We start from the raw sequence: 20,450 nt of genomic DNA, 5'->3' as shown, positions 1-20,450 counted from the left end.
TTTCAGTTAGAAAAATTAAGTTTCAACCAAAGATATGAATTTTTAAATAAAATGATAGAATATTCAACTGGAATAGTTACATTTTCAGTTAAATAAAAAAAAATAATTAAAAAAAATAAATAAAAAACGAATTTAAAAAGTTATAGTTTTGAACAAAGCGATAAATTTTAAAACAAAATTATAAATCTTCAACTGAAATAGTGGATTTTTCAACCAAAAATTTCAATTTTCAACTAAAATAATGAATATTTCACTGAAATATTTGAATTTTCAACGAAAGAGGAAAGATTTTCAGTAAAAAAAAAAACGAATTCAAAAAGTTAAATGTTTGAACAAAGAAATTAATTTTTAACCAAACTGATAATTATTTTAAATAAAATTGTAGATTTTCAACTGGAATAATTGATTTTTTAATAAAAAAGATTAAATTTTAAACAAAATTCTTAAATTTTTATCTAAAATTTTTTTTTTAAATTGTCCACCAAAAATTTCATAGTAAAATTTTCAGCTGGAAAAATTAAATTTGAACCAAATATATGAATTTTTTAATAAAATGATAGAATATTCCATTGGAATAGTTACATTTTCAGTTAAATGAAAAAATAATTTTTTAACAAAACAAAAAACGAATTCAAAAACTTAAATTTTTTAATAAAGAGATAAATTTTTAACTGAAATAATGGAATTTTCAACAAAAATATCAGTTTTCCACTAAAATGATAAATATTTCATTTTTCCTTTTTTATTGAAAAATCTTACTTGACAAATCATCTCTTCTGGTAGAAATGCGACCTTTTTTTGTTACAAGTGGAACTTTTTGGGTGAAAATTAGTTTTTTAAAAAAATGAATTTAATTGTTTTTATTTTATGATTAAAGCATTTTTTGGTTGAAATATCAAGTGTTATATTTTTATATAAGAATTCATCTTTTATGGTAGAAAATTAGTCTTTTATATTTTAAAATTCAATAATCTGTTAGAAAGTTGAAGTTTTGGGTTAACCAAAAAAGGTATATTCTGATCAAAAACTATATAGTTGGTATTTCAAACAAAACAGATTTTAATTACAAAAAAAAAAAAAGAATTTTAACCAAGCATAACCAAGTATAATTACTCATTTTTATTGAACAATTAAATTTATGAGTTACCATTAACCCTTAAAGGGCATACTGGGTGTATAAGACCCAGCGATTTATTGTCGCTTTAAAAAAACGTGCTAAATTAAAGAAAATGGAAGATATGGCGCCAGATTAACAAATGGCATCAAAACCTCTTCTTCTATGTCATTTTCACATAATTTTGATTTTTATAATTTTTATACGCAGTTTAGGACCAATAAAATCGTTTAATAAATACCTTCATTGCAGCGAATACTACAAGACTGATTTTATTTTTGAAGCGCCCTATCTCGGAAGTATTCAAGTAAAGTTTTCAGTAAAAATATCAAAAACATAAAAAGTTATGAATTTTAGCGTGAAAGAAGTCATTTTTTAATTTTTTTAAACTACTTTAAATTTCAAAAACTGTTATGAAACCTTTTTCTCCTTAAACTAGATAGATTAAACATCATTAATTGATTTTATTGTAAAAAAACAATCCAATACCGTCTGCATAGCACACGTTTCATTACCCTTGGGTACCAAACACCCAGTATGCTCTTTATGTAATTTTGCGGAAGTGTGCCCTTTAAGAACAAATAATCAATTGAACGGCAGAGCATGGAGTTTATAAACAATATTTTGAATCTGTCACTAATAGAATACTGCAAAATTGAATGAAAAACACGGCAACTTCGTCAAGAATTTGTCCAAATGCAGGACATTAAAGTATTCAAAAAATACGAAGAAAATTTTTACTTGTATAATTTATATTGGAATATAAAAGATACTCAACCATATTTATTACTGTCCCAGTAACAGGCATACTTTTTACGTAAACTTAAAACTAATAAATATAAAAAAAAAACAGAAAAAAAAGGAGAGCGAAAAACTTACAGTAAACTTTTCCATCGCCCGCATGCGCCGGAACTCGTCCACTGGCCAGAGTCGTGCTACTCGGTACCGTTGGCGTCGGCCTCGCCTTCATTTCCTCAGCATCGCCCAACTTCCTCGACGCCTGGAGTTGCTGAATTGCCGATTGAGCCACGGCCGCGGCCGCATTCACCCGGTCCGTCTGATTCAGCGAGGGCAGCGTAATCGCCGTGCCCTGGGTTATCTGATTCTGATAGTATTGCGTGTAATACTGGAGAAAGTGCGCCTTCTGCGCGGGCGTCTTCGCGTACAAATTTGCACTGTACTCGGCCAGTCTCGCCACATCCTCCAGGGTGTAGCTCTGACTCTGGGCGTCACTCGGCTTCCACAAGCCACTCGCAACAGCACCACCAACACCAGCACCACCACTATTCACCTGGTGCAGCTTGCAGTACGTAATCTCAACATTTCGCCCGTCCACAATCAGGCCCTGCTTCGTCAGGGCGGTGTGCAGATACATTGCGTCCACCACGTTCCCCATCTCCAGATAGCAGACGCCCCGCGAGGTATTTGTCAGCGAGTCCCGGCCAATTCGAATGCTGCGAATTGGCATCGACGAGAGATTCGACATTGCCTGGAGCACCGAGTCCTCGGTCGTCAGGACGTCCAGGCCTCGCAGTAACACTGTATTGGTCGGATGAGAACTTATCTCGTCGCTACCCTCGCCTCCCTCCTCGCTCTCGGCTCGCGATGCCGAGCATTTGAAACACGTCTCGCGACGCTTGAAATTGTGTGCTCCGCACTGCAACACACCATTCGACAAATTACAATTTAAGTCATTTCAATTTCATCAAAGTCAAATTTACAAATCTATTTAACCCTTGCTTAACACCGCGGGGTAAAAAAATATCCCAGGCCAGCATTTCCTTACATTTAAGTATCTCAATTCAATAAAAGCGGACCTACCGCAACATTTGTCAATAGTTTGAGAGTACAACTACACTTCAGGCTAAATAGCATCACGCTGGGTCGATTATTATAGTTTTTATAGCCCTATAAAATGGCGCGGGGTATCTTATACCCCCATGTGGCAAGTAAGTTTGAAATCAATATTTTGTAGTACATTTTTTTTTTTTTTTGAGTGTATCAACTTGAAAGACATTAAATATAGATATTCCACTTCGTGAAATCAGACCCGTTAACCCTTCGAGTGCACACCTATTTTTTCAAACATTTCGTACACACTGGGTCAACATGACCCTCTTCACTTAATAGTTGCCTATAACTTTATAACTACTAAACCTTTCAATTACCCAAAATTAAGAGGCATACTTGCACAAAATTTAAAAACAGTTTTGGCACTTTTTTTTAGTAACAAATTTTTATAATTGATGAAAACGAAAAATCCAAATTTGATTAAATTCAACGTTAAGTACACACATGGGTCACCTTGACCCTGCTTCAATTTCAATTGCTTCTCAACGACGACTGATGACTCGACACACTACAGAAACTGTAGTCGGTGAGAGTTGGCGACAGGGTCAATATGACCCAGTGTGTACTCAAAGGGTTAATCTGCCATCTTCTAACGATACTCTTTTATGTAAAAGAAAATATGACAGAATGACCAAGAGAGAATGTTCATTGTGTTTACGCTCAGCTTGTATTGACTACAGTGTTTTTATGTGCCTCGATTGTAAAGTTTCATGAAAAAGTGTCAAAATAATCTCAACGGCTAAGATTTTTTGATATTACATTTATCTTTACTAATTTTAAATACAATTTTACTTTAAATACAGTTTAAATAATAAATAAAAAATTTTCACGAAATTTCTCCCTTCATTTCACCGAATAAATATACTTAAACATAAAATTGAGTGAGTGTCGCCATCTAGCGCCAGTCTACTACCAGCAGCTGCTGAAAGTGGAGATAAAAAATCGTGGGGAACACCCAGTGTGCACTTAGTGAGTAAAAAGGTAATTTTGGAGAAAATTTTTTGATTGAAATTTTATTGATTTTTGTTTACTTTATAACGTAAGTATATCACATGAAGTGAAATAATGATTTTTTTACGATTATTTCACACTTTTTTTCTTTATAGATGGCTTATAACTTACGGCAGCGCATCATGCGAGAGCAGACTGTAGATGTGTTGAATAAAATATAATTGTTAAAATACAGTTATATATGCCTCTTTTTTCAATTTTTTGTATTTTTATAGTATTACATGTCAAAGTTTCTCAATTTTTATAATAATAAATCGATGTAAAAGCAAAAAATCTTATTCATCATTTTATCATAAAATTAACTTTTCAACTGTGCAAATAAACATTTTTTTGAAAGCACCAATATTGCAATATTTTTTTTTATGAAAGTAAACTATTTTAAAAGTAGTCATAAATTTTCAGGTTAAAATAAATAAATGGCTACAAAATCAATTCTAACTTATGAAAGATACCTTAAATTATATCGAATAATTTTATTGTGGCAAAATATTCAATAGGGGTTAAAGAATATATGATTAAATACGCGGGGGTAAGTAACACCCACGATGCACTTTACCGTGATTTTTACCATGTCTGCACTTTAAGGGTTAAATACTATGTTTTCCTTATACTAATAGACCAAATGAAGACTCAGTTAAAATTTTAGCTCATTCTAACGTGGTGAAACAAATTATTAATTTTTTGTTGTTGTAAAAATGGTCATTTTTCCACTTTTTTTTACTCTTGCATTTTTTTGGGTATATTTAAATTAAATTCTGGCTATATAAAGTACACTATCTTTTAAAGCAAGCTTTCAAGATGTTCTAAAGAAATTTCAAACCAAAATATTCAGTAGTTTTTTTTTACAACAATTTTTGTCCCTGGAGAAAACATTCAGGCAAGTATTTGTTTCAAAGAGGTGTGGTGTGGCAAGCAAGGGTTGACATCCAATAATCAACTTAACTGGAATACAGATCAATTTTATAACAAAAAAATAGAATTTTCATTAAAAAAAGTTGATTTTTGATTGAAAAAAAGTACTTTAAAAACACCCTAAATTGTAAATTAAAAAAAAAAGACAAATATTTGAACTAAAAAAAGTTGCATTTTCAATTCAAAGTGGAACGGTTCAAATTTCAAGTTGAAAAAATGCACTTTCAAATAAATTGGTAAATTTTCAACTAAAATGATCAATCTTCAACTGGAATTGGGAAGTGGTTAAACTGTGATACTTCACCTGCTGACAAAAGTCCAAACTAGAAAGAATAGTTACGATTTTAAAGATATACTTTAATTCGTGCATAAAAGTGTTTTAACGATTTTTTTGTGGAGCTTAAAGTATTTTTTGGATATAATTTATACATAAAATATTTACTATTTGAAAATCTGATCTAAAAGTTAGGTTAGAATTCGTATTTAAACTCCAATCGTCTATTATTCGTATTCTTTGCATAATATGGATAAAATGTTGTCTCTACATACATTAATTAAAATTTATTTAGACTGCCAATGCATTGAATCTTACATGAAACAGTGAAATAATTGTATTGTTTTTTTAAACATATTTGACAAAAATGTTTTTTTTTTTACTGTATAACATAGAAATGCTATCTAAAACTATTTATTTTTTGTTAAGACTTGTTATTAGTATTCAATCATTGTTTTATATTTTGCAAAACCATCGTAAAAACACTTTTATGCAAAAATTGTAACATATCTTTAAAATTGTACCTACTCTTTCTAGTTCCAGTTTTCGGCACCAGTTGGCGTTATATTTTCCGTTAAAAATCTTGATTTTCAGAAATATTGTGTAATATTTCATTGAAAAATTGATTTTCAACAAAGTAGTTACATTTCTAAAAAGAGATGTATTTTCGATTAAAAATTTAAGAAAAAATGTATTTTTAAACCATAAGATTAATTTTCTACAAAAAAATACAATTTTTTAACATAATGCATGATTTTTAACGAAATAGTTGAATTTTCAAACAAAGGAAACACATTTTCAACCAATTGAATTTTAAATCAGAAAAAAAGCATTTTCAACGAAAAATGGAATAGTTGCATTAAAAAAAAAAAAAAAGAGTTTTCAACTAAAACAATGAATCTTCAACTGACATTTTTAACAAAAAAGAAAAATTTCTTAATAAAATGATGAATTTTCAAAATAATAGTTTAATTTTTAAATACAAATATTAATTTTAAACCAACGAGTTGAATTTTCATCCTAAAAAGATAAAATTTCCACCAAAAATAAAATAGTTTAATTTTCCGTCAAAAATCTAATTCTCAACAAAAAAAATCGAATTTTCTAAAAATATATAAACTTTCAATTAAAATTATGAACCTTCCATAAAAAATTAATTTTTAACAAACGAGTTTAGCTTTTACTGCGAATATTTGAAAAGGGATTTTTCCAACTCCTGCCTTCTAAATCCCAGTTATAATTATTTTTTTAAAAACTTCCAAATTCTATTTCAAAATCTAGAGAAATCGAGAATTTGTTTTAAATTTGTTCAAATATTAAATTTTTTAGAACTTCTAAATATCTTTTAAAATGAATTGAACTTTTCCTATAATTTTTGATGAATAAATATGAATTAGACATTGATTATTTGTAGAAATTTTTTTTAATAATTTGAAGAGATATTTAGAAGTTTTGTAAAGATTTAAAATTATTTGCAAACTTGAAATGATAACCTAAATTTTAAAAAAATGCAGATTGTTGCAGACTTGAAACAAAAAATTTAGAAGAATTAACTTTTTCTTTAAAAAATCAGTGTTTTCCTTAAAAAAGTGACTTTTTCTTTAAAAAGTGCCTTTCTTAAAACGTGACTTTCTTAAAGTTTTTCTTTTCTTTAAAAAGTTACTTTTATTTTTAAAAAATAATTTTTTCTTAAAAAAAAAAGGAATTTTTTCATGTAAAAAGTGACTTCATTTAAAAATTAACTTTGTCTTAAAATTGTGAGTTTCCCATTAGTTACTTTTCTTTTTAAAAATTAACTTTTTCTTTAAAAAAATCAGTGTCTTCTTTAAAGAAGGAATTTTTTCTTGTAAAAAGTGACTTCATTTTAACAAAGTAACTTTTTCTTTTAAAAAGTGATTTCGATTTCAGAAAATAAGTTTTTCTGGTAAAAATGACTTCATTTAAAAAAGTAACTTCTTCTTTAAAATGTGAACTTTTGTTTAAATTTACTTATCTTTTTAAAAATTAACTTTTTCTTTCACAAAAATCAGTGTTTTCTTTTAAAAAAAGTAATTTTTTCTTGTAAAGTGACTTCGTTTTAAAAAAGTAACTTTTTTCTGTAAAAGGTGCCTTCATTTAAAAATTAACTTGCTCTTAAAAATGTGAAATTTTCTTCAGTCACTTTTCTGTTAAAAATGAACCTTTTCTTTAAAAAATCAGTGTTTTCCTTAAAGTTTTTCTTTTCTTTAAAAAGTTACTTTTTCTTTTAAAAAATTAACTTTTTCTTAAAAAAAAGTGTCTTTCTTTAAAAAAGGAATTTTTTAATGTAAAAAGTGCCTTCATTTAAAAATTAAGTTCCTCTTAAAAACGTGAAATTTTCCTTAAAGTCACTTTTCTTTTTAAAAATTAACGTTTTCTTTAAAAAAATTAAGTGACTACATTTAAAAAGTAACTTTGTCTTAAAAATGTACATTTTTCATTAGTTACTTTTATTTTTTAAAATTAACTTTTTCTTTTAAAAAAATCAGTGTTTTCTTTAAAAGAGGAATTTTTTCTTGTAAAAAGTGACTTCATTTTAACAAAGTAACTTTTTCTTCTAAAAAGTGATTTCGTTTTTACAAAATAAGTTTTTCTGGTTAAAATGACTTCATTTAAAAAAGTAACTTCTCCTTTAAAATGTGAATTTTTGTTTAAATTTACTAATCTTTTTAAAAATTAAAATTTTCTTTTACAAAAATCAGTGTTTTTCTTTAAAAAAAGGTAAGTTTTTCGTGTAAAAAGTGACTTTCTTGAAGTTTTTCTTTTCTTTAAAAAGTTACTTTTATTAGTAAAAATTAACTTTTTCTTTAAAAAAAATCAGTGCCTTCCTTAAAAAAGGAATTTTTTCATGTAAAAAGTGACTTCATTTAAAAAGTAACTTTTTCTTCAAAATGTTAATTTTTCTTTAGGTAATTTTCTTTTTCAAAATTAACTTTTTCTTTGAAAACAATCATTGCCTTCCTTAAAAAAGGAATTTTTTTTTGTAAAGTGACTTGATTTAAAAATTAACTTTTTCTTCTAAAAAGTGATTTCGTTTTCAAAAAATAACTTTTTATGGTAAAAAATGACTTCATTTAAAAAGTAACTTCTTCTTAAAAATGTGAAATTTTCTGTAGTCACATTTTATTTTAAAAATTAACTTTTTCTTTAAAAAATCAGTGTCTTCCTTAAAAAAGTGACTTTCTTAAAGTTTTTATTTTCTTTAAAAAGTTACTTTTCTGTTTAAAAATTAACTTTTTCTTCAAAAAAATCAATCTCTTCCTTACAAAAGAAACTTTTTCATATAAAAAGTGACTTCATTTAATAAGTAAATTTTTCTTGTAAGAAGTGACTTCATTTTAAAAAAATAACTTTTTCTGGTAAAAAGTGACTTCATTTTTAAAAAGTAACTGTTTCTTGTAAAAAGTTACTTTTTCTTCACAAAATAACTTTTGTTTGCAAAAAATGACTTCATTAAAAAAATTAACTTTTTATTCAAAATGTTAATTTTTCTTTAAAGTTACTTACCTTTTTAAAAATTAACTTTTTCTTAAAAAAATCAGTGTCTTCTTTTTTTTTTTTTTAAAAAAGTAATTTTTTCTTGTAAAAAGTGACTCTTATAAAGCTACTTTTTCTTTAGAAGGTTACTTTTTCTTTTAAAAGTGCATTTTCCCCCTAAAATTTGTTTTTTTTTTCTTCCTGCAAATTTGAATTGATAAGTTTGAAACTTACTTTGACGCAATGCCAATCTTGGGTATTCTTAGCTGGTGGCTTATCCACATGCCCTTCTTTTGGAATGCTGTACTGCATAAGCGCTCGGTATTGGTCCTGGAGCATCAGCACACCCTGAAACAGAGGATTTCAGTGTTATCCCGTCCAGTTTCTTTCTCAATCCTCACATTTTCCCTTAATCTTGCATCTCGATGAGGAATTTATGTTTCTCTACTTCATAGCTTTCTGTTCCAAGCGAACAGTAAACTGCGCAATTTAAATGAAAAAGGATCCCCAAAATCCCAGCAATTCGCGCATTAACTTGTGTCAAATTGACTCAGTGAAATTTTAATTTTAATTCAATTTTCAAACATTTTTTCTTTTTTCTTTTTAAATCTAATATTATGTTCGACATGCGAACTCAAAAGATTATCAAATCTCAGAAACAACATTTTTTTTTCACCAAGACAGTTCAATACGACACAAATTACTAATGAAAGTTGTAGAGCGCATTTGAAAAAGCGAATAAGATAAATGCATAGCAATAGGATGGTTCAAAATTGATCAATGTTTATAATTTTATTATCTAGACTGCAGGAAATCGTAATTTTTTTTTTCACGTTACGAAATTCTCTATTTTTAGATACACAAAACAAGCTTCTAACATTCTTTATTTTATTTTAAAAAAAATGTAAATACGTTTAAATTCTTGTTGTCAATCATTTTATTTTGTAAGATCTTTACATTTAAATTAAATTGAACTAAGAAATTTAAACTCTTGAACATAACAATTTAATTATTTAAATCTATAAAAAAAATTTGCTTTGAAATATTTTTGAATGTTCTCTTAAATATTGGGTTAAAATTAATTTTTCAAAACAAATTATAATTTAAAATTTTCCCAGAAATATTTTTTTTAAAAATTGAATTTTAAACTTTTAAACCTGAAGTTTAAGAAAATATTGATTGACAAATTTTTTGATATGAATTAAATGCCGCTAAACTGCATGATTAATTTTTTTTTTTTAACTTTTATAAATTGAACAGTTCGAAGATTTCTGGTGAAAAAGAAAAAAATTGTCAATTGACACAATTACACAATTTTAAGTTAGAAAAATTTAAAATGGAAATAAATAAATTTTTTTAACACGACATTTTTTATATGTGAAGTTCAATTATTTTTATTTGAAATCATTGTAAATTGATAATTATTTAGGTCGCATTTACACATTCAAATTTAAAATCACGATTAAAAAATTTAACAAATCTACCAATTAAATTTGTAAAATTAAACCTAAAAAAATTGTGATTAAAATTCTTGTACTTTTAATTTTTAACGTTAAAATCTTTAAATTGTTGATTTTTCAACAGATTCAGAACCGTGCACAATTCAAAAATAAATTCGTTTAAAGAGAACTAAAAACCAATTATAATTATAATAAAATATTTAATTGAAAATTGATTCGAATTGGACCAACTTTCTCTCAATATTGTTTTATTTAATATTAAAACTGAAATATTTGTTTTTAATATCTAAAAATAGAAAATAAGAACCGCTACGAAACTTCTTTAACTTATTATATAAAAAAATAATCTTTTTTCATAACGGAATTTATTTCAAACCTAACTTATATTTATCTAAAATAAGCATAGGAACTATGAAAAACCAAAGAAGTCAAAAAAGTGTGTGACTTACTTTCTGGTAATCTGAAAATTTTTTTAAAAATAAAAAAATTAGTTCCTTATACTAATAGTGAATTAAAAAAAAAGTGTTTGGGGCACTTTTCAGGAAAGAAACAACATTTTGATAAAAAAGCGACAAAAACGACAAAACTGGTTTCGACAGCCAAATTTTTTCAGAGATAATTTAAATCTGCTTTTAAAAATTAAACAAAAAAAAATACGAGGAGTTAATCACTTGAAATCTGGTGTACAAACCTTCCTGAAATCATTGAAATATTTTGTTAAAGCTTTGTGTATCTTTGAAATAATTATCAGGGTGTGTCAATTGTTAATTTTTACCAATAAATTTTAAAAAAATCAGAATATTTGAATTTAAAAAGGAATTTGTTTTTAATTTCCTTCTTCTAAATCACAATTATAATTCCTTTTTTAAATTATAATTCTTAAAGGGAATTTCATGTTCCAAGTCAGGATAATTGTGAATCTTGATGAATTTAAAAATATTTTTTTGTCATACACTTTAAAGTTGTTCCATTAATTAAAAAAAAATAAATGTGTATTTTTTTATATAATTGTTCAATCAATATTAGTTATTTAGATTTTTCTTTCTCTCTAGGTAAAAGTTGCAATTCTGATTTAATCCTAATGTAGGGCTTTTTATATTCCCTGAGAGATTCTGTATAAATTTATTTGGTACGTTGTAATTAAAAAAAAAATTTGTTTGCAAAAAATATTATTAGGGCGATTCAAATATTTAGCATTTTTTTTAAACACTCGACTCGGAATATTTATAGAATTTCGTGAGTTTATTACAAATAATTTTTGTTTCTCATATATGGAACAAAATATAAAAAAATAAACAAAAACAATTCAACAAAAGTGATGAATTCTGAAGAAAAAAGTTAAGTTGCTAGCAAATACTTTATTTTCAACCGAAATGATGAACTTTTAACGAAACAGTATAATTTTCAACTAAAAAAGTTCAATTTTTAATGATATAGTTGAATTTTTATCTAAACTTATGAATAGTTTACTGAAATGTTTCAATTTTCAATTAAAAAGATAAAATTTTCAACCGAATAGTTTAATATTCAACTAAAAAAGACGATTTTTTAAATGAAATTGTTGAATTTTTATCTAAAATTATGAATATTTATTTTAAATACTTGAATTTTTAATTTAAAAAATGAATTTTCAACGAAATAGTTTAATATTCAACTAAAAAAGACAACTTTTCAACCAAATAGTTAAAATTTCAAATAAAAGGCAAATTTGTAATCAAATAGTTGAATTTTCAACTAAAAAATACAAACTTGAATCAAAACGGTGAATTTTTATCTAAAATTATGAACATTTAACAGGAATACTTCAATTTTCAATTTAAAAAATTAATTTTTCAATGAAATAGTTGAACTTTCAATTAAAAATGACAACTTTTCAATCAAATAGTTAAATTTTCAACTAAAAAAGACAAATTTGTAATTAAATAGTTTAATTTTTATCTAAAATGATGGATTTACAACGAAATAGTTGAATTTTCAACTAAAAGCACAACTTTTCAACCAAATAGTTAAATTTTCAACTGAAAAAGCCCATTTTTTTAAATGAAATAATAGTTGAATTTTTATCTAAAATGATGAATATTTATTTTGAATACTTGGATTTTTAATTTAAAAATGAATTTTTAACGAAATAGTTTAATATTTGACTAAAAACGGCAAATTTTAAATCAAATAGTTAAATTTTTATCTAAAATAATGAATATTTCTTTTGAATACTTGAATTTTCCATTAAAAAGATAAAGTTTCAAAGAAATAGTTTAATTTTCGACTAAACAAGACCATTTTTGAATCAAATAATTGAATTAAAATGATGAATCTTCAACTAGGAGCACAACTTTTCAACCAAATAGTTAAATTTTCAACTAAAAAAGACAATTTTGGATGAAATAGTTGAATTTTTAAATAAAAAAATGAATTATCAACGAAATAGTTTAATATTCAACTAAAAAAGACAACTTTTCAACAAAATAGTTAAATTTTCAACTAAGAAAATATAAACTTTTAATCAAAAAGGTGAATTTTTATCTAAAATTATAAATATTTAACGGGAATACTTTAATTTTCAAATAAAAAGATAAATTTTGAAAGAAATAGTTTAATTTCTAACTAAAAAAGACAACTTTTCAATCAAATAGTTAAATTTTCAACTATAAAAAAAAAATTCTAATCAAATAGTTGAATCTTTATCTAAAGTCATGAATATTTATCTGGAATACTTCAATTTATAATTAAAAAGATAAATTTTCAACAAAAGTTTAATCATTATTGAAAAATCAAATTTTCAACCAAATAGTTGAATTTTCAATTTAAAAGACAAATTTTTAAGGAAAAAGGTGAATTTTTATTTAAAATTATGAATATTTAACTGGAATATTTCAATTTTCAATTAAAAAGTTAAATTTTCAAAGAAATAGTTTAATTTTCAACTAAAAAAGACAACTTTTCAATGAAATAGTTGAATTTCAAACTCAAAAAGACAATTTTTTAATCGAATAGTGGAATTTTTATCTAAAATGCTTAATTTTCAACGAAATAGTTTAATAATATTCAACTAAAAGAGACCATTTTTCAACCAAATAGTTAAATTTTCAATTAAAAAATACAAATTTTTAATCAAATAGTTGAATTTTTATATAAAATTATGAATATTTATCTGGAATACTTCAATTCTTAATTAAAAAGATAAATTTTCAACGAAAGTTCAATCTTTACTGAAAAAGACAAATTTTCAACCAAATAGTTGAATTTCTAATTTAAAAAAAAAAATACATTTTGAATAAAAAATCGACTAGTTTGATTTTCAGTTAGCAAAACTAATTTTCTACAATCAAATGTGAATTTTTAGTTTAAAGTTAACTTTTAATCACGTACTCTTATTTTCGCCCAAAACGATGATATTGCAACTAAAATGACAAATATTTAACTGAAATACTTGAATTTTCAACTAAAAAACATAAATTTTCAAGAAAATTAATTACAAAATTGACAATTGCATAATTTCGAAATAAACTTTTTTAAATACAAAAGTACCACAGAGATTTGTAAAGAATCTCTGAAAAAACAAACATTATTGTTACAAACAAATTGCAACTTTCACCAAAAAGAGAAAGAAAAAGCAAAATTCTTAAACTTCAATTTTGTCACCAAACAGAACAGCTTTAGGGCCTGCTTAATTAAAATTTAAAAAAAAACACGGCGTTATTTTAGGACACCCTACTCTTCATATCTTTTAATTATTTCTGAAATCATCGAAATTTGGTGCACACTCAAAATTATAGTAGTCAACTCCTCTCAAAATTTAAATTTCCTTAAAAAAAAAAGTAAACAAGTTACTCTAATAAATAAAAAAAAGTGTAACAATATTCACTTAAATAATAATAAAAAAAATAAAATAAAAAATAAACTAGACAGAGAGTTTCGTTTAGTCATTAAAATAATAAAAGTTCGGTCATTCGAAAAAGAAAAGCAGTTGGCGAGCAAAATAAAAAAGTGAACGATGTCCTGAAGTCTAATTGAAAATTGAAAAATTGCTTTTGGACCAGCCTACAGAGCAGTAAAATTGACCTCTATGTGTATTATAGTAATTTAATTAAATAAAAAAAAAATTAATAAAAAATAAAGTAATGTAATTTGAAAAAATGAAAACATCAAGTTTCTCTAATCGGAAGAAAAAAAAAAGTGTAACAAGAAGTCTCGTGGAAAAGTGTATAAAGTGTAATGTGTTTGTGTGTGTGTGTGTGTGTGGTGATTGATATATTTGTGCGGGGATTTGATTTCAAGATAAAATGAGTATGCAGCTATTATATGTAATTTAGGAGTGAGTGAGTGAGTGAGCGAATGAATGAATGATTGAATGAATGATATTATATTTGAAGTAGCCTTTTTTTTGGTTTTAAGGTGAACAGCCATGGCCATTGTGGAGGGCCAGTGGGCTGCGTTACCGTGCCCTGCCGCCACGGGGCGTTGCTGGCACGCGAGCAAGAAGCAAGCAACGCATCGGTTGGGTATCTGGATTGAACTTCTTTCTACCTGTTTCATCTCCATCCAACGTGCGGCCTCCTGAGTCGCGTTAAACTCGACGAATGCGAAACCTCGCGAAGCACCTATACAGAGCAAATACACACATATCCAGAGTTAATCCACGTATTGCCTGGGAGTCTCTCTCTGAGAGGGCAGGCAATCACAGCACCAACCATTGACAGATTTCACTTTCGAACACGATTATTCGAAGAAGCGTTCCTTCTTTCTTTCTTTCTTTCTTTTCGCCACTTCTTTTTCTTACTTTCTTTATATATCCCCTCCCCTTTCCGTATTTTTCCTATTTGCGCCCCACTACTGCCACAACACTACTCATGAAAGAGTAAATCTCTCTCGATTGTACTCTGACATTACTTTTACTTTTCATTTTAATTTTACACTTAATTTTTTAATTTTTCTTTTTATTTACTTTTTCAATTCATCTACAATGCAAAATACTCCCGGATTCAGGCTTCGAACTTCCGTCTTACGCTACTACAACTTCAATTAGAAAATAATAAAAAAAAATCACTTTTCGCAAATTTACGTGTTTTTTTTTTTTTTTTATAGTAGCTTCTTCAGTAAAAAATTGCTTCACAATTTAGCACTTTTAAATTAATAATAATCATAAAGTAAAATAATCTTCAGATTCCAGACTTCACAGTCAAAAATATTCTTGAAACAGGGTGATTTTTTAGAATGAAAATAGGGTAACAAAAGATTTGATTTTCAACCAAGCACTCACAGGCATAAAACACGAATTTTCAAGAAAATAGTTCAAATGTCTATGAACAAGTTGAATTTCATCTGAAAATATGAATTTTCAACCAAGATGATTAATTTTCTGAAAAAAAATCAAATAGTTGACTAATCAGGCATAAAAACACGAATTTCCATCCAAGAGTTGTATTTTCTACCGAAAAGACGATTTTTTAGCCAAGAATTAAAATTATGAATCCTCAACCAAAAATGATATTTCAAACCAAAAAGAATAATTTGGTAAAAAAAAAAAGACTTAACATACACCGATTTTCAACCAAATAGTAGAATTTCATATAAAAAATACTAATTTTCCATCAAGAACATGAAATTTCATCTGAATAGCTGAATTTTATAGAAAAAAAAAACAACTAATATTTAATAAAGTTAAACCAATTTATTTTCAAACGCAAAATAACGGAATTTTCATCAAAATAGTACAATTTTCAATTAGAATGATGAATCTTCAAACAAAAAATTAGTTTTAAATTAACAAGTTGAATTTATAACCAAATAATTGAGTTTTCAGGTAAAAGAGACGAATTTTCAACCAAATAGATGCATTTTTTTATATATAAAAAAGTGTATTTTTCTCAACTAAATAACTGAATTTTCAACTAAAAAATAATTTGTCATCCAAAACTTTTCACAAAATAGTTCAATATTCATTCAAACAGAGAAATTTTCAATCAAATACTAGAATTTTCTATAAAAAAAGACGAATCTTCAATGGAATATATGAGTGTTCAACTAAATTGTTGATTTTTTAACTTAAACAAATCATATGTCAATTAAGAATGAAATTCTTTAATTTTTAGTTAAAAATCTTAGTTTAAAATACAATAAAAAACAAAATAAACAAAAAAAAACTGAACAGTCAACCTCAACCGCTTGCATTTTCTACCAAATAGTTCAATTTTCAAGCAGAACACGAATTTTTTTAGAATACAGTGATATTTCTAAACCACGATGTTAAATTTTTAAAAAAAGTTGATTTTGAACCAAGAAAAATGAATTTTATACAAAAATAAAATATTCAATTCAAAGGAATACTTTTCAAGAAAGCAGTTGAATTTTTGACAAAAAAAAAAATTGAATTCTCAACCAAATAGCTAAACTTTTAAACAAAAAAAGGGAATTTTCGACAAAATATTTGAATTCTTAACCAAACAGTTTATTTTCAACGAATTTTCAAGCTAAAAGTGACTTTTTAACAAGATAGTTGTACTTTCAATAGATTTTAAACTAAAATTATCAATTTTCCAGTGGATTATTTAAATAAAATTTAAAATTTTAATACAAATAAATTTAAATATTTAAAATTAATTCGCAAAATTTAAATAAAATATAGTTGAATTTTCATCAAAAAATACAAATTTGGTAAAAGACAGTGGGTAATTTTTTCACCATAAAGATGAATTGTCAGGCAGAAGACGAATTTTCTATTCAAAAATATGAATATTCAACACAAACAAAAGAGCTGAAGGTTCGAAAAAATATGATTTTTCAACAAAATAGTTAAATTTTCAACAAAAAAAATAATTATATTTTTAGCAAGAGTAGAGTTTTCAACAAAATAATTGCATTTTCAATCCACACAGATGATTTTTTAAGCGAAAAATAATTTTTTTTATAGAAGACATTTGAATTTTCGACAAAAAAGTTTATTTGTAACCAAGACGATTAACTTTTAAAAAATAAAAATGGAATTTCTACCAAAAAATATGAATTTTCTGTACCGAAAGACGAATTTTCTATCCAAAAAAGAGCAGTATTCAATACAAAATAATTAAAGTTTCGAATGAACGTTGAGTTTTTAACGAAATAATTGAATTTTTAATTGCAAAACACGAATTTTCTATTCAATAATACGAATATTCAAAACAAAACAGCTGAAGTTTCGAAAAAACATTTTTTTCCCCACAAAACAGTTGAATTTTCCGAAAAAAGAATTATACTTTCAACAAGACTTGAGTTTTTTCGGAAACAAATTTTCAATCTACAAGGATGATTTTCCAAGCCAAAAAGAAAAAAAATACAAGCAAACTGAATTTTCAGAAAAAATCGTACTTTTAACTAAGACAGATCTTCTTTTAGAAAATAAAAAAAGAAATTTCTACAAAAAAAAAAAAAACAAAAACAAAAAAACAATGAATTTCCAATCCAAAGAGTAGAGTTTTTACCCCAAAAATAATAAACTCTTTGAAAAAAAATAATTGTATTTTCTGATCGGCTTCAAATCGAGAAAAAGGGAAAATTTCTCTAAAAACACGGGGAAAAAAGGGATTCTTTTTTTTGTTTTTGTTTTAAAGGGAAAAATAAAGTCTGTTTTTCCAAAAATCATCCCATTTTAACTTTCAAATTAATCATTTTCAGTGCCAAAGACAAGTTCGAAGCCTGACGGAATTACCTGGTACTTTCAATTTAAGCGGCGCCACTGTCACATTCTCCCCGACTCTCAAAATACATCCGAATCCAATCAAAATTGCCGCAAAATCCCGAAATCGCGAGGAATCCGACACTGGCGCCTCTTACCTTAAAAATACTCGACCAAAAATCCCGAATTGACTCGCCCTGTACCGTCAACTTACCTGCTACAATCAACCAGCGTAAAATAACGCTCAATTGATAGAGGAAAAAAAAAACACAAGTACAGGGTCAGTGCTGGAATCTCAAGATAGCGAGAGAATTCTCGGACAAATATGATAGAGAGAGAGAGAGAGAGTTCGGTGGTTGAAATTCGTAAGAGAGGAGAGAAGAAACGGTAATAAATGATGCCGGTGGAAAAACAAAAGAGAATAAAATCAAAAGTCGAAAAAAAGACACAAAAAAACAACACAATAACAAGAAAAAAATATTGATTTGATTGGCGATATTTACCTGTGTCTTTCTTCCGTATGAGCCTGATGTCCTTGGGCATGAGACCACAGTTGAGGATGTCTTGCCGCACCTGCGATACACATACCAGTATAGTGATAATATTGACTAGCCTCAAAACTCAATCAAACTCACTCGTGGCCTCAAACGCTTGGGCCATTAAGTTGACAACCTACGTCATTCTCGGTAATATGCTGGGCGAGCCCACGAATCATTATGGTGTTGTTGGGCGATTGCGATTTGTAGTGAACCCCTTCCAACGACGAGCCATAGACACGATGCTCATGCTCATAGTCGGCACTCTCACGACTGTGATCGTCCTCACGATCACGCTCACGCTCACGATCACGCTGCTGATGATGCTGATGCTGCTGCGGCAGATGCTGCTGATCCCTCTCCTCCCGCTTTCCACGCCGATCACGCTCCCGTTCACGCTCCCTATCTCTGTCTCTGCGGGAACGCTCCCGATCTCGGTCGCGATCACGATCACGATCACGATCACGATCTCTCTCGAGTGAGTCACGATCTCTCGTTCGGTATCTCTCGCGCTCCTCACGGTCTCGATAACTGCTGCGCTCTCCTCGCTCCTCTCGGCTTCTCTCGCGTCGGTCGCGGGAACGCTCCCGTTCCCGTTCTCGGTCCCGACTCCGATGGCTTCGATAATCTGGACTTCGGTGATCCCGCTCTCGGTGCTCGGATTCACGGTGATCTACGTAATCGGGGGACCGATTGCCGTAATCATTACGATAGTCCCCGTAGTCGGATGTGTGACCACCACCCCCCCGTCTGTCTGGGGGACCATAGCCCGGCTCCCACGGATCAATATTGCTGCTGTACATGATAAATTATCATGTGTTTACACCTGGAAAGAAAGTCTTTTGTAAATCAAGCAGGCCTCACCAGGATGGGCACTATTTTTTTCTCCTGGTTTTCTCCCGATTATCCCGGTAGAAACTCGTGATTTCTCCCGGTTTAAAAAAAAAATATATATATATATACTGCTGCTGCGAAAAGTGCCATTTTTTTCACGTATGAGCAATCATAATAAGTAGGATGAGAAAAAATGTAATGCCTCATAAAGGAAAATGCAAAGATTTTATTATATATTTTTTGAAGGAACATGAAATCATCGAAACAAGTTCAGACACAACATATTTATACGTACAGTATTTCAATAGTATTACATTTTATATGGTTTCAATCTTATATTTATATTTAGGAATATGACTTATAATCATTAAGGAGAGCCCTATAAATATAAAATCACAGATTTTTACAACTTTAACTAACTTAGAAGATTATAGATTCAGGTAACTTTTTGATTTTTTTTTTTAATTTTTCAAGTTTTTGTTTATCAAATTTTAGCATTAGGCAGTCTATAGACTACAGAACCTCCAGAAAAGTCTAAAATGCGAACTAGTACGCTCGTACACGAAACGTAATGTGGCCGGTCAACCAATCCAAAGTAACTACCGATTTCGTGATTGGTTGTTCGGACACACGGCGCTACGAAACGCGCGACTTATGATAATGCGAGAAAGCTCCCGGTGTAATATTTCTCTCCCGGTGCATTAACTTTCTTTGCAAAACCCACGGTTTTTTCACACATATTATAAACTCCGGAAGTCGATAAATGTCAGCAAACCTTTTTGCAAGAAATGAATTGATTTTTAAATCATATAATAAGGATAATGAAATTTTTGGGTCTAATAAAGGAAATTACAGATAAGCATTTTATTCCACATGCGCAAATCGCGCGTTCCTGCCTCTGAATTTCTATTTACCAACAAGAAAATATGAAAATTTTAAAATCCATTATTAAACCACTTTTTTAATATAAGGTTTGAAATTTTTTTGAAATAATAGTTAATAATTAATAATTTCGAATTGCAAGCTCTTGAAATTTTGAAAAATATACCAACGATTTTGGACAATTTAATTATAAAAAGAAGTTGAATTATATCATTTTTAAGTCGAAGCGCTAAAAATGTAAAAATATGACAATGTCAAAATGTTATAAATTGTATATTTAAGATTCAAATTTTGGAAATTAGACAATTTAAAATTAAGAGTAATTGAAATTGCATTCTTTATGATTAAAAACATTCAAAATAAATAATTAAAGATTGAAGACTTTTAAATTTGAATAATTTGAATTGAAAGCGATTAAAATTTGACAATT

General features: G+C 27.5%; 1 protein-coding gene across 1 annotated transcript in view; it reads right to left on the bottom strand.

Annotated features, from left to right (window-relative positions):
• The window catches only part of LOC117167309 (RNA-binding protein 5-like), a 35,794-nt gene that overhangs the window by 7,639 nt on the left and 7,705 nt on the right, over positions 1-20,450 (bottom strand). The window contains exons 2-6 of the mRNA XM_033352146.1: positions 18,445-19,130; positions 18,272-18,341; positions 14,645-14,718; positions 8,892-9,005; positions 1,994-2,771 (exon numbers count right to left, since the gene is read on the bottom strand). Coding sequence (XP_033208037.1) covers positions 1,994-2,771; positions 8,892-9,005; positions 14,645-14,718; positions 18,272-18,341; positions 18,445-19,107 — 1,699 coding nt within the window. The 5' untranslated portion in view covers positions 19,108-19,130. The remainder of the gene's footprint in view (positions 1-1,993; positions 2,772-8,891; positions 9,006-14,644; positions 14,719-18,271; positions 18,342-18,444; positions 19,131-20,450) is intronic.

This window comes from Belonocnema kinseyi, chromosome 2, assembly GCF_010883055.1.
Source record: "Belonocnema kinseyi isolate 2016_QV_RU_SX_M_011 chromosome 2, B_treatae_v1, whole genome shotgun sequence".
Taxonomy (NCBI): Eukaryota; Metazoa; Arthropoda; class Insecta; order Hymenoptera; family Cynipidae; genus Belonocnema; species Belonocnema kinseyi.
The sequence above is the reverse complement of the archived record's forward strand: the minus strand, read 5'-3'. Positions and strand labels throughout refer to the sequence as shown.